General features: G+C 41.3%; 1 protein-coding gene across 2 annotated transcripts in view; it reads right to left on the reverse strand.

The window, feature by feature from the left end:
• The window catches only part of GAK (cyclin G associated kinase), a 68091-nt gene extending 61651 nt beyond the window's left edge, over nt 1–6440 (reverse strand). For both annotated transcript variants that reach the window (XM_039566809.1, XM_039566808.1), the window contains exon 1: nt 6098–6440. In XM_039566809.1, coding sequence (XP_039422743.1) covers nt 6098–6239 — 142 coding nt within the window. In that variant the 5' untranslated portion in view covers nt 6240–6440. The remainder of the gene's footprint in view (nt 1–6097) is intronic.
• Nucleotides 6441–14812: the final 8372 nt, after the last annotated feature.

Genomic DNA, 14812 nt, shown 5'->3' on the forward strand with positions numbered 1-14812 from the left:
AAATACATGAATTTAGATACATTTCTGAATGTACCAAGCACACATTTTTCAGCATCTGGTCAAGATTTCTGGTTACCTGCACATGAGAGTTCAAATACTCGATTCCTTTCTTGTATATATGCCAAGAGCACACCGACATTGTTACTTTCCTGCATTTTGTTAAGTCTGCATATGCAGATTTCTTATTAAGCCATTTTTTAAAAAAGATCCTTATAAAACTAAAATCCAGTACAGCCAATATTACCTGATAATTTCAATTAAACTTTTTGGTATTACACTGCTAACACATCCTATAAAAGCAGCAATAACCAAGAAAGATAAGTGTTAAACATGCACCTCCTATTTTTAAAACAATTGTCTTTCTTCAAGCTTCGTATTAAAAGCAGAAGGCATTTTAAAGCACTGAAGCACACATTCCAATAAGGGTAATATTGTTACTAAATTGCAATGTGTTATTCCATAAAATATTTTCCTTCCGGCTCCTTTTGTCAAACTGTTTTCTCAAACACTTCCCTTTGCTCAAGAACAGTGTGCAAACCGCACTGAGATAGCAGAAGTTTGAGAGTACATAACAAGCTTAAAATACACATTTTTACTTCAGTGATTGCACCCTATTATCAAGTACTGAAGTGCTAAACAAGAATAAAGTTCATCAAATTTTGCAGATTTCCAGAGAAAAGCCGGTGGTATCACACCTGGTTAATTCCTACTTCATTGCACCTGCTTTATAGAGAATCCAACTGCTATGGTCTACAAGCTCACCTTTTACAACTATGCTCCTCTCAAAACATCAGCTTCAAGTAAGTTTCCCATTCTGTCATTTCACTCTTTTACCTGAACACAATTCAGCTCTACACAACACAGCTCATTCCATGTAGTGTTTGGTTCACTACTACTGCAGCACTACAGCAGATACCATGTTTAAATCCATGGATTTTCTGGGATACTAAAGGAGTTAGAGCATGTTATAAAGGTACTTTTAATTTATTTTTTTAAAACCATCTGGTTTTGATGAAAACAATTCTTACACAAAATGTGAAACTAGTCTTACTGCTTCATTCTTAAATGAAGTTTCATTTATAATTTGATGCTGGCTCCCTTGAAGAAGTAGTCCATTAAAGCAGTTTTAATATACCCTGAGCAGGGACAAGTTTACTGGCAAAACTTCTTCTCTGCCATAACAGTTTACTCCAAGCCCTCTGACCAATATTTTGCAGAAAAAAATCAGAAAAAATAATTTTAAAAGCACTTTCAACAAACCTGTACAAACAAACACTCGTACAGCAGACCTAACTGAGGCAAATGGTAAAATGGAGGTTACGAGTAGAACAACTTCTAGGGGTGTCTGAAGAATGTAATTACATTTGGGGTGTTCTCACTCACTTTTTTCCACTCATGTAAATGTTTGTAGATGGTTTTAAAACAGTTTTCTGAACCTTTCTGTATCAGCAAAATCATCTTAGTATTCCCCCATAAAGATTACCATTGTAGATACGGATACACCCATCCCAGCTATTGCCCAGAGAGACAGGTTTTGCTTTGCTGAGGCATTTCAGAGCCCCATTCTCAGAACACAGCCCAAGCCCTCCAAAGTTGTCTCAGATAATGCTTTCTGCCACAGAAATTACAGCAGAAGAAAACTGGGTTTATTTCTTTTTTGTAGACACAAGCTCTCACACATCAAGGCTCAGTACAGAGCACCACACCATGTCATGAAAACCAGGAACTAGCCCTACCTCATTTGCTTTATTAGTGAGCACTCTACACTTATCCTTACACCACCACAGGCCTCAGGCACTGCTCCTGTCAGTACTTCATCATTCTCTTACAACGATTTGAAGACCCTTGCTTTTCCAACCAAGAGATTTGGATTCTCCCTCAAATCAAACCTAGGTGTCACATAATACTGAATAACTTCACTGCACTTACACATCAAGTTTGATTTAAAACTGTTCTTCTTTACCCTGTCCCTGTTTTTCACATCTTCACTAATTATTTTTTCAGATAAGCGGCTTCAGTAAAATGACAGCTAGAGAAGGATCAAAATAGGGACATCAACCACAACAGTAACACTGCTTGCTACTGTAATTCACTCACTGTTTCATTACACACTTAACAAGTCATGAGAAAGCGGTGGTGTGAGTAGCTTCCTGTTTGTAACTATTTGGAACGACTTGTCTACTCCCCTCCCAAACACTGACCAAATTTGTTTCTATATCAATTTTCAGTGGTTTATGTTTCAACTATAACTTGACTGAAAGACTATAATTATAGCCTGGACTGTAAGTTACAGTGCATCTTACCTGAAAGCTTTTCTATCAGAGTATCAAAACAGAAAAGATGCTCTGTTACTGTTGCCAAGTTTTTTTTTTAAGCCCAGTCATGCATTTGTGTCCATTGCAAAGTCCTAGTAACAAGATGAAACTGCCTCAAGAATGAAAGATGGCCCAAACTTAAAGATCTGTACATTTTCCCACACCCTTGAGAAGCAGAGAGGTAGAATATCTTGAAACTTTCAGAGCTCCCCTGGCAGCAGGAACTGCTAGACCCAAGAAACAACAGCTTTGAAAAATAGAACTGTTCTGCTCCATGTTGAAAACATTGTCTACATTTACAGTAAAGAGAATGCAAACTGGAAAGCTGCTAGGTCAGGTGCTTCAGTTGTTCTTTAGGGGGAAAAAAAAAAGATTATTCCTATCTGTCAGCAAACAAAACTAACAATGTTCACAGAAACTTGACATTAAGCATTCATTGTGCCTCTGCTGCTAGAGTTTTACAAATTAAATCCACCCAAAAACCTGGACCTAATTAGGTTATCATTATCCTATGAATCCAGTAGTTGCAGAGACAATAAAATTGTTCCTACAAGCTTGGCAAACTGTAATACTGCCTGTTCACGCTCAAAATACTGAGGAAGCCTTGAAGTACCAAAGAAAAGAAAACTTGCTTTAATTGCAGAAGTTTCACCTTGACAGAAAGCAGCCTGTAACAAGCCCCTACCTACATGGTTTCAATGACATCTATTTTTAAACTCAAAAAAAATATTAACATTGTTTAAGTCTGTAGCCTATTGCTATCTTTCTGACTAAGGAATGATTTTTTCATTATGATAAAAGTTTTAAACTCAGATCAAACAGTTCGAATAGTGCATTCTTTTTCTCATCGTGTTTCTCTTTTTGTGTGCTCTGTTGTCAATGTTTGTTGCTCAAAGGAAGCATTAGAAATCACTGCACATGCAGAATGGTTGTTAAACGTGTGCTACAGAACTTGCTTGTTCCTTGTTTTTCACACAACCAAACACCCGGTTTATTCTAAATTGTTCAGCCTCATACACAAAAGAAGCAACAATATTCACTAATTAAGTAGGAAATCTGTGACTATTTTACTTAAGTAAAATTGGGGGGGGGGTCTGTACACTTAACTGGAGGACCCAAGAGAGCCATGACATCTGAAGCCACCATCATACCTAAGGCAAGTAGGGATTATACATAAAGGCCCCCACCAAGATCCTCTAAAATCTTACCTGCAGTGAGCTACTGAAACATCCAAGCAGAAAAAAAAAAGGATACCATATTCTAGGAGTGCTCAATCCAGTCTGTGACACACTTAGTCTGTTCTTGCATTTAGAAGTAGGATCAGCACTAGAGATCATGACCAAGCTCAACCCCCACAGGGATGTCAGCCTCCTGCAGCAGCACACCGTACTTTCAATCAGTCCAGTCCCACCCCAGCACAACACCTCTGTGAAACCACCAGGGAAACGCGTCCAAGAGACCTGTGCAACGAGTCTCAGCTTAGAGCACTGCCAAACGTGGCCTTGCACCAGCGCTGGTGTCCAGCACACTACAGAGCTGCAAGGAGCTGTGCACTACGGGAACAATTGAACCTGTGCTGCCACATGATACCGTGCAATGCTAAACCACAGGCTCTGTTCACACCAGCTACAAACAAAGCTGAACGTACGAGCCTACAGAAAAGGCTCTCTCTCTGCATTGGCAGATGACACGCAGTTCACCGTGGATTTGAAATCCAAACTCAGAAAGCTGCACTTGACTTTCCAGTAGGGAATCTGGCATGAAAGAGCTCATCTAGAAGAAAAACAGATTCTGTATTTGTAAATATGGAAGGGAATACATACAAGCCACAACTGTGGACCCATGTATCAGAAGGTACCACAACAGGTCCAGAGATGACAGATAAATGCAAGTTGAGCAACAAAATAAACAATACACTACAGACAAATTCAAGTCTGAAGATAGCAAAAGAGGCTGGGACTTCTACATTTTATGTCTAGTTTACCTTTATACTCTATATGCCGCAAGTGCTCTTTTAGACCAGCTATGCTGGCCAGAAAATTACACTTTCCAGAAAAAGCAAGCAACTAGCCCAACTTCAGTTAGCAAAGGAAGGAAAACAACATAAAATGAAACCATAGCACTGAGACAAACATGGAACACAAAGCAGTGGTTGCAGAGAAATTGTTAAGAACTGTAGAGTTAAAACATGTCTCCGTTTGCTCCAACCTGGCATCTTTCCCCTGACATTTTACAATGCCTGTGTCAGATCCTGGGAAACAGTAGGCTGCTGTCAAAGTGCTAAAATACCTGCTCCAGAACCAAAAACCAAATAGCATGTATGCCTCAAAAATAGCTTCCTGACCTAACTTTCCTTTGTCCTTTGGTAACTGCTGTGGTCACTGCCTGCAAGAATGTTACAGTATCAGCAGCACAGAAAGTTCTTTTAGCCTTCACATCCTACCTAGTGCTTACATTTCACTCACAGCTCTGTAAAGTTGACTGTAAAGAAGCTGTAAGTAAAGGCCAAAGGCAGAACAGGAGGACGTGACATTTAGTACTGCTTTTAATGCAACTTACTACATAAGAAACTGCCAGGTTTTCTCTAAGATCATATGCCAAAAACGCTTGAGCATTCAAGTGACAAATTATTGCCCTTAAGAAGATACATCAGAGGTGAAGATCTATTTGCTGTAGTTTTAAAGAACAAAAATTTTATAAGTTGCTTATAAGTAGTTTGAGGGAGCGAATCCTAAAGAGCCAAATTTTTCTTCTGTGCTGATCACCAAGATTTCAACAGAAAACTACTTAGTACCAGATAATTACAAGAAGAAACTGCAGAAGTAACTCCAATAATGAAAAGGAGCTCTAAATAGAGCTTTGAGGTATTTAACCTAAGTAACATCAACCACCTCTATAAAGTTAATGAAATATTTAAGTGCAGTAGTACGGAAAAGTTCAGAGTTTAGTCTTCTGAGACTAGCCTTCAACAGTTCTTCTGCTTGAGGAAATAAAGTATTTTCTCGGACCACAAGCATAAGACAATCCAAATTTCTGCTAATACCTAAGTAATTTGCATCCATCAAACATAGCATCTATTCTAAAACAGATTAACAAGTCGTGTGCCAGGCTACCTACCCAAAACTTCCCTGAAACTGAAAACTGCCCAGGTATTTAACTCCTTGTACTCTAGCACACTCTATGTGCACAGTTAGATCAAGCCTTCTATAACACATGTGTTTAAAGCAAACACATTTCCTGCATTCCATAGTCTTCCAAACAACAGAGGCAATCTTGTATGTTTGGCATAATATTATATATACATTGTCATTAAAAAGAAAAACAAAGCCGACAAGCAATCCAGAATTTCCATGAGGTCCTTGGTAGATTACAGAGACCTTGATAGATTATAAACTCCTCTGACTTCTGTTATGCGGTGAAAGCATTTTAAACCACGAAACAAGCGAAGAAGTGGCCACACAACACAGCGGCTCTCGGGCGGCTATTCCTCGGGCGGGACAGTAACACCAGGCACGGCTCCGACGGGGCCTGGGGCACCGTCCCGCCGTGCCTGTGACACTGGCTCGGCGCGGAGCGGCACGGACACCGCCAGCCCTTCCCGAGAGGCCGGAACCGCCGCCCCGCCCGCCCCCACCCGGGCGCGGCCTGCCAAGGAGGAAACCCTCCCGATCTAGGAAGAGAAGACGGGGAAAAGGGCACCAGGAGGCCCGCGGGAAAGCCCATCCCAGCCCCGCAGCGCCGGGGTCCGCCCCGCACGGCCCGGCCCCGCCGCCCGCTCTTACCTTCGGCGATGACCCGCTTGATGCGCAGCTTCATCTCGCCCATCTCCACCGTCTGTCCCACGAAATCGTTCTGGTCGCGGCTGGCGGCTCCCAGGGAGCCGGGGCCCGCCAGGAAGTCCAGGGCGGACTGGAAGAGCGACATGGCCCCCGGCAGGCAATGCCCGGCGGCGGCCGGGCGCGTAGGAATGGAACAGAATGGGGCAGGACGGAAAGGGATGGAAGCAGGGTGGGATGGAGTTGGAGGGCTCCGCCGAGCTACCAACAGCCGCGGCGAGAGCCCACCTGCCTCCTCCTGCCGTCTCCTCAACCGCCCTTCCCTCAGCTCCGGGCGGCTTCCGGGAACGCTGCGTCATTTACGCGCTCCCGGCGCCGCCCGCCCGCCCGCCGCAGCCAGGCCGGGCGCGGCCCCGCCCCGCGGGAGGAGCTCCGGCTCCCGCCCCGTTCCTTCATCGGCTCCCGCTCCTGCTGCGGCCTCCGCTGCCGCTCCCGGCTCCCGCCCGGGCTCCCACTCCCGCCGGTCCCGGGGGATGCGCGGAGTTCGCCTTCCTGGCCTGCCCGCGGCTTTTTCCCCCCAGGAAGGGTTTCCATTTCCTAGGCAGCCGTGCGTTTCCCCAAGTTAACACTTAAGCTGGCAGTCGGCGAGAGATAAATGTTCTTCTGTTCGCCGGCACTGCTGGCGCTTGGGCAGCACCTGCGCTTTTCCCACAGAACATTGCTGGCGTTCTTTCCCTCTTCGTCTGCCCTCAGGATCTTACCACGTCTGTCGCTTTCCCCTGCAGCCCTGACGGCAGGTCCTCCAGCCGCTGCCCTCCCTGCACCCCCACTGCCAGCAGCGGGACTCACCGGAGGGCGTCCGGGGAGCACTGTCACGCTTTGACACTGGCCAAACGCCAGGCACCCACGAAAGCCGCTCACTCACCCTCCCGTGCCACAGCTGGGCAGAGAAGAGAAACATTTAATGAAGGGTTCACGAGTTGACATAAGGACCGGGAGAAAACACTCCAAGGGCAGAACAGGCTCAACGTAGAGATACAAAGAGAGTTTATTAGTAACAAAGTGAGAGGAGGATAATGATCAGCAAAACAAGACCTTAACACCTTTTTTTCCCCAACCCCTCCCTCCTTCCCACCGACAGTGCGGGGAGACAGAGCATGGGGGTTTTGGTCAGTTCATCACCCGAGGTTTTCTTCCGCTGGTCAGACAGAGAAGGCATTCCCCTGCTATGCCATGGGGTCCCTTCCCACTTGAGACAGTTCTCCGTGAACTTCTCCAGCATGGTTCCAATCTCACGAGCAGCAGTCCTCCCAAAACTGCTGCGCCATGGGTCTCTCTTCCACGGGGTGCAGTCCTCCAAGGACAGGCTGCTCCAGCCTGGAAGCAGGGCCCTCTCTCTCCACTGGGTCTCCCACTGGATCACAGCCCCCTCCAGGCATCCCCCCGCTCCGGCACGGGCACCTCCCCCAGGGGCTGCGGGTGGATCTCTGCATCCCCCGTGGACCCCGTGGGCTGCAGGGGCACAGCTGCTTCACCATGGCCATCACCACGGCCTGCAGAGGCATCTCAGCTCCGGGCCCTGGAGCACCTCCACCCCCTCCTTTTCACTGACCTTGGTGTTGCCATGTTGTTTCCCTCACATGTTCTCACCTCCTCCTCTTTGGCTAGAATTAAAACTGTGTCCCTACTTTTGTTTTAATTTCTTAAATATGTTATCACAAAGGCATTACCAGCCTCTCTAATTGGCCCAGCCTTGGCCAGCAGCATGTCCATCTTCAGAGCCACCAGAGACTGGCTCTGCTGGACATGGTGGAAGCTTCCAGCAGCTTCTCACAGAAGCCATGTCTGGGCCCCCCACCACTACCAAAAACCAGGCCATGCACATGAATGCAAAAACCAACACACACATGAATGTTGGGAATTGCCGTATCCACAGAGAGTGTCAGCCTGCGTTTTTACAGGTAGGGCTGATGCCTCTGTGTGTTCGGCAGATCCCAAACTGGCCAGCCCATTTTTTGAATAAGGCTGTATGACCTGATCAGCAGATCACTACAAGCAAGGCTTTTCTCCAAACTTTTTGTTTCAGAAATAACACTGATAGTCAAGATTCTCTTTCAGAAGTTCAGTCTTTATTGTCTGCACCCTGCCAACAGTCATTACTTTGAGACGACCCCAGACATCCCCAAATTCTGTAAGATTTCAGGTGGCCATGGCTACTTTCTCCTGCACAGATGACTGGTTAAATTTTTTAAAGTTATATTTCTCAATCAACTTCCATAAACTAAGAATTTGCTGTTCTTCACGCACTGTGTAAATTACAGGGGCATGGCCTCTTGTGATTCCTTCACCGTTCTGTAGTGCTTGATCAATCAAGAAGTGTTGTTCTAAAGGCCAATAGATTTACATGGACATCCCATGTTTTCATACCTTTAATTTTTAAAAACCCCAAATTATCAAAGATTATGATAGCTTCCTTCTATCCGTAGCAGAGGTCAGCTCAGCTGCTATTTTTCTCTTTCAATTCTCACTGTAATAAAACTTCTTTTGTTACAGTAAATCATACCACAATTACTTCTTTGCAGAAAATTCCTACCTGCAGGAGCATCTTACCTTCAGTCCTGTTTTGGTTTCTGACCTTTCTGGTTATTTTTGTTCAGGGAAATGCTGGAATTATTTTTTACAAACAAACACTGCTAGTTAGCCATGCTACACCATACGGTTCCAGTCACTATCTCTTATATCATTCACCTGCACCTACCCCTTCAAAGACTCGTTCATAAAAGGCCACTGGAAAAAGGACAGGAACTTCTATGAGCAGCCACAGAAGCAATCCTTCTGTTCTTGAAGGTCTAGGTTTTATTGTAGCAGCTTTCTTGTTCCCAAATGGAACACTGTAGTAGATAGAATATGAGACAACTACTTCATATTAGTTCATCTTAAATGAAGACTGAGGTTTCTAATGTAATTTCAGTAACAGACTGAGTGACCTGGGCTAAAATAACCTCTTTGGATGTTTGGTTATTTGAGGGTTTTTTGCTAACCAGCTTCAACGCCACACTAAAATTCCCTGTTTCACTGATAAGCCTCATATTTATCTCAGTGCAGAAGAGGTGTCCTAAAGTCAAAAGAAACAGCTGAAGATGACAAGGCAGCAAGACTTTATTTGTTTCAGCAGCAGCCTGCCTGACTGAAATGCCATTAAATGTATTGTCTGAGAATCTTTATTCTGTATCAATGTGTACCTTCTTAATGTATAAAAATTAGTAAATAAAAGTCCATCCACGAAAACTGATTGTATTTAAAACTTTATAGGTTTACTGCTTATGCAAGAGATTTAATTTGACTGTTGAGAAAGGCTCTTGACACAAATAATCAAAATTCCATTCCAAAAATTATATGCAGGTAGGCACCAAGTGTGAGATTTGATACTAAAAGCTCAACCAATTGTTGCTTGAAATTGCTCAGATAGGTCAGTCATAGCTTGCAGTGGGAGCTTGTTCTCAGAAAGATTGAAGGAACAGTATCTGTTACACATGAAGGAGGTATAAGAAAAAACATAGGATAGGCAGCAGGAATGTTACATTTGAAAAAATCAGCATGGATTTGGTACTGTAACCACTGCAGATAAGATAGGAGACCCTTGATATAAATGCAGCTTTTCTGGATTTAAAAAGTTTAAAAGTATACCTGGGTAATATTTTACTGACCTGTGGTTTTAAATACCTAGGACTATACCGGGGAGGTCAAGCAGATCATTCAGTGAATCTAGAAGACTCTGCAGTGGTGGGGGCTGACATTTTCATTTATTGCTGAGGCAAAAGTGTGGTAAAATGGTCCAGGTTTTAAAGAGTACTTGGACAGAAAAAAAGTAATGTATTCTTTTTATTTATGCAGCTTGAGAGGCCTATGGATATTTTTTTTAAGTTGCTGAAAGCAGTAAGGTTTATCCATTTATATGCTGGCACAGTTCCTGTTGAAAAGCAGAGGAAAACAAGGTTGTGCCATCTCTTACTAGTTTGGATCCCAGTTCTGACAACCACACTGGACTCCAGTGGGATGCTTGAGCTCCTGATTAAAAAGCTCTGCTCCAGCCTTCCCATTTTAACTCTCACCTAGTCCTCTTTCTTCTACAGCTTCACACAGAATGCACCACAAATCATTTTGGCCACAAATGTTGGGTGGGGAAGGCGGTAAAGAAGGGATTTCCTTTTGTATCATAAGTTCAAGGCAGGGCAGAACCATAATCTGGGGAATTATTAAATGAAAAGTTCATTTTGTCTATTAGCATGTAGTAAAGATAGCACTTTTATTTTCATTCCAGTAATTGCTTTCAGCTTCTTAGGGATTAAATTAATTAAATAGCAATGAATTAACATTCTACTTTGCATTTCTCTACGTAACCTTTAATCAAAATATAACTAGAAAATGGAATAATGTCTCCATAGATCTAGATAGGGTTCATTAGGTTCAGCACAGCTGAAAATCTATTTTAGAAGTACATCTCAGAAAGAAGATTATATACTTCTTCAGTGTTTGTACTTTTTATTGCAATTGCTCTTGTGATATACTCCAAAAGAATGAGACATAAAGCTAATAATCTTCACACAAAGCAAACAAAAGAAGCTTGACCATTCTTAATTTAGTATCTTCAATTTGCATGCAGAGACCCTCAATTTCTTCTGAGAACAGAAATATACCAAAGGCATTCTTATAGCCAAGGTGGCACTTCTGTCCAGTCATTTTCTTTCCTAATTGGCTAGCCTAGGTTTGAGCGAAACTATGCCCTTTTGAAAGATTTAGGCTTAATTCTCTGCCTCACACAATCCACCAAGAATCAGCAACTTTGGGAAGTGAACAGCCAGTAGTACCTCCACGTTACATTCAAGTACTTTTGTGCAGTACAAATTTTTCATTCATGTGGCTTTTTGTATTAGTTTCAAAACACAATGCATAAGTTGTTGTGTTCTTCTGATGTACCATTTTTTCATATGCAGATTATCACCTGCTATATGTTGGGAGATTTTTATAACATACTCTAACTGCAAATTTCAAATAAAAGCCTGTTCATTTGATATTAAAATAACAAGGTTAATAAAGCAGTAGTTGAAGCATTTGGAAATAAAGATATTTCAACTGATCTCTACGTATGTATGATACATTCTAATTTAGCTAAATTTTCAGCAATAACTGCCACCTTAATGCTTATGTCTGATTTGGGAATCTTTCTTTATAGTTTAGTTTCTAGTTTAAGTTAATTATTTCTAGAATGATAATAGGAAAATATGCCAATCTTTCAAAAAAAATTACTTCACTGGTTTTGTGGAGCAATTGTTTTGTCTCTAGCTTTGGATTAGACATTACAAAGTTAGCAGAGGTATCTTTTCTCTGTTCACTGGCTTCAAATAAGGCATATATCTTTTTGCTCTTCTTTTGGAAAATTTCATATGGGGCAAATTAGCTACCCCGTACAATTAAAATTAATTTACTGGTTATTAGAAAACCCACTGAAATTTGTGGACAGGGTCTCTGGAGATTGAATGTACACTGTCCCAGTCTGTAATTAGGGATTTCTTCTGCAGTTGGTGCTTCTGGCTTCTTTGAAACACCAGTCAATGACAAGGGAAAGGAAGATTTGGGGTCTATCCAACTCCTTGAAGAAAAGGTCTTTAACTTGGAAGCCAGAAAGCAAGGTGAAAGAAGCGTTTCAGGAATGTGTTCTTCCTGTCTGATATACACTGTGGGGTTTTTGGGTGGTGTTGCTTTTCTTGTTTGTTTGTTTGTTTGTTTGATGATAAGCTGTGATTAACAGACACCTCCACTGAACAACAGTTTCTTTATTAAATTTAACGAAAGACTTTTTATCAAAATGCTCTTCTTCTGTGATAACCAAAGCATCACTATTTCACTTTGGAAGGGTGAAGTATTATGACAGTAAAATTGATATTAACTGTAATTGAGACAGCTGTAAAATTGAGACTATATGCCCATTTACTATATGCCGTATAATCAATCTCTATTAAAAGGTCATTATAGTAATTTTACTGTGTAGTGATCTCTGCAACCCCTTGCCGTTGAAACATTGTACCCCTATATTACTAAAAGTGGAAATTATTCTGACGTTTCAGAATTAGCAAGCTACATTAGCATTTCTTAGACAATACTACTTGGAACAAATTTTAATAAAGGTTAATGATAGGTTTGATGCCTACATAGCTATACGCAAACTAAACTAGATTATTTTCAGGCAATGATAGGGTCCAGGGTCTTGTGATAAAAAGGAGAAGTTCTCCTTAAATAAAAAACTGCCCAAAATGCCCAAAAAAGAATTGCAGAAATTAATTTTGGTTTCTTATTGTGGGAACCCAGAATGCAGAGAAATTCATGAAGATAGGTTTGTATGTCTTAATTGTTGTTGTTATTCTTTTAGTATTTGTGCCATGTATACTTCACTGTGCTGGACGAGCCATGGACAAAGCTGTCAAAGAAGTGGTTTTGATTCAAACAGGAGGGGTATAGGCAGGAACCCAGAATGCAGAGAATATTTCTCTGCCTGTTTTGAAGGGTTTTACCCCCCTGGACAGTACTGGTTTTGGCCTTTGTCCATGCAAAAATTTTTGCCTAGCCTCTGGGAAGAATTTGAATCTACAATGGTGTGAATTAGGTGATAGAATACTATGTGAGATTATCACAGGGTGAAAAATTTCGAGTTTTTAGGTCTATTTGCATAGTAAATAGATAAAAGCAAAAAAAATCAAAATAGAGGATTGTTGTTGTTCTCCAAACCTTCTTCTTCTTCTTCTACTACTCCATATGCTGCAGTAGAAGTAGTTTGGGATGATTGGATACAGAATTCCACAGTTCCTGTCTACATGATTTAGGAACTTGTTGGACATTGGTAAAAAAGTGAAAATATCTTGCATTTTAAGTTTTCATTGGGTAATTTACCTTTAAAAAGGCTGTGAAATCTTGATAAGTTGTCTTCTTGCTACATTCTCTGCTCTGTGCTATGTCTAGGCCACGCCAGTGGCTTGTACTCCTTAGATAAGAATTAATAAACACCTCTCTGGGGACTGAGAAGCATGAAGTCCCATTCGCCTCCTTTTTTCTCCTGGCAAAAATCTGAACATCTCCCCCACCAGGGAAGACGGCAATGAATAACTCGGACAGCGTTACTTATGCAAGAAAAATGTGCCTCATGTATAGATCACAAGAACTGACTGCAGCACTAATGTGCTAGATCAGGTTAACTGTACCAAGGCAGGTAAGGTGCAGGTACAGCTGTACAGTGACTTCATGTCAGCTCTGGTCTATCAAAGGATTGATCAGTCTTTGCATAAAAGGAAGAAGCTTTTTAAAACTTGCTTGAGACTAATGATATAATCAACTACTTGCATTTGGTTAGACTTACCACTGGAGCCTTTATCTTTCTGTTAACAGGGGCAAGGTAGCCATTTTGCTTAGTGTTCTACTAAAATACCCTGGTATTAGAGCAGTGGTAACACTCCAACATTCTGTCTTAGGAATCAATTTAATGATAAATTTGCTTTCCAGAATTGCTATTTTTGATATTCAAGCATTTTCCTCTTCTCTAGTCCTTGAAGAGAAGCTAAATGATTTTGAATGCTCTCTGTCCATTTTATCCTTTCAGGCAGAAAAGTAAAAGGAGAGTCACATCCTCCAAGTGTTTTTTACATTTTATTACATTTCAGAAGTGGCCAAAATAAATTTAGTTGAAAATTTATATGACCAATTTCAATTCATGCAGATATGGAAAATTCAAGTTTGAGAGAATAACTATAAATGAAGAAAAGAATCACAGCATAGGAGTTCATCAAGCTTTGTAGATACAACTGCAAAAATATAATGTTAAAAGCAAACAAATAGCATTACTTAAGAGCTACATATATGTAGGGTTACAATGACCAGTGTTCAGAAATGGGTATTTTTACTGATTTGTTTAAACATAACTGAAGCACCTTAACTAAAGCTGTAGTCATGGAAGTTCTGGCCCAAATAATTATGGCAATTTGTGCTATTTCTGCTCTCCTCTCACAGGAAGCTCTTAAAGTTACCTCACCAACTTCATCCACTTCAGTGCTAAGCAAATTGGGTAAGCAATAGTGGATTTCCCTGACAGAATAGGGATGGCATCAATACCCACAACCATTTTAATGTCTGGTCACAGTCAAAGGTCTAAATTATTCATGTTACCTAGATAGAGCTGCGTGCATTAAAAGTGTAAGGGGACTATAAAAGTTAGAAATCAAATACAAATAATTTTCAGGGTATCTATTAACTACAGAATGTCATTTTTAAAAGAGTAGATATAGTCTTTCCTTCAACTGCTTGAAATTTTACCAGATTATTAAACCACATGTCAATAACATGGAACATTTTGAAAAGCTTAAAACACACGCTTTTTTGGGTATTTCCCAAGTAAATTCTTCTCTTCCAAAGTGCCCATAGCATGCTGTTTTTTGATAGATTGGCTTCTTCAAATCCAGCTCCCTAAATGAAAAATAAAAGAACAGTCTTACACTTAACTCTACTCCAATGTATAATATGATCTAGACACATCAGAGGGATAATCAGTATCATCCCTGGAAAATAATAAAACCTAGGTGTTGTTTCCTTCCCCACACAGATTTACAGAAGGAAAAATAGAGAGCTTATCATTAGAATAGAGCATAACCTGACATAATTATGACCAGATAAATCATA

Source organism: Corvus cornix, chromosome Z (assembly GCF_000738735.6).
Source record: "Corvus cornix cornix isolate S_Up_H32 chromosome Z, ASM73873v5, whole genome shotgun sequence".
Classification (NCBI taxonomy): domain Eukaryota; kingdom Metazoa; phylum Chordata; class Aves; order Passeriformes; family Corvidae; genus Corvus; species Corvus cornix.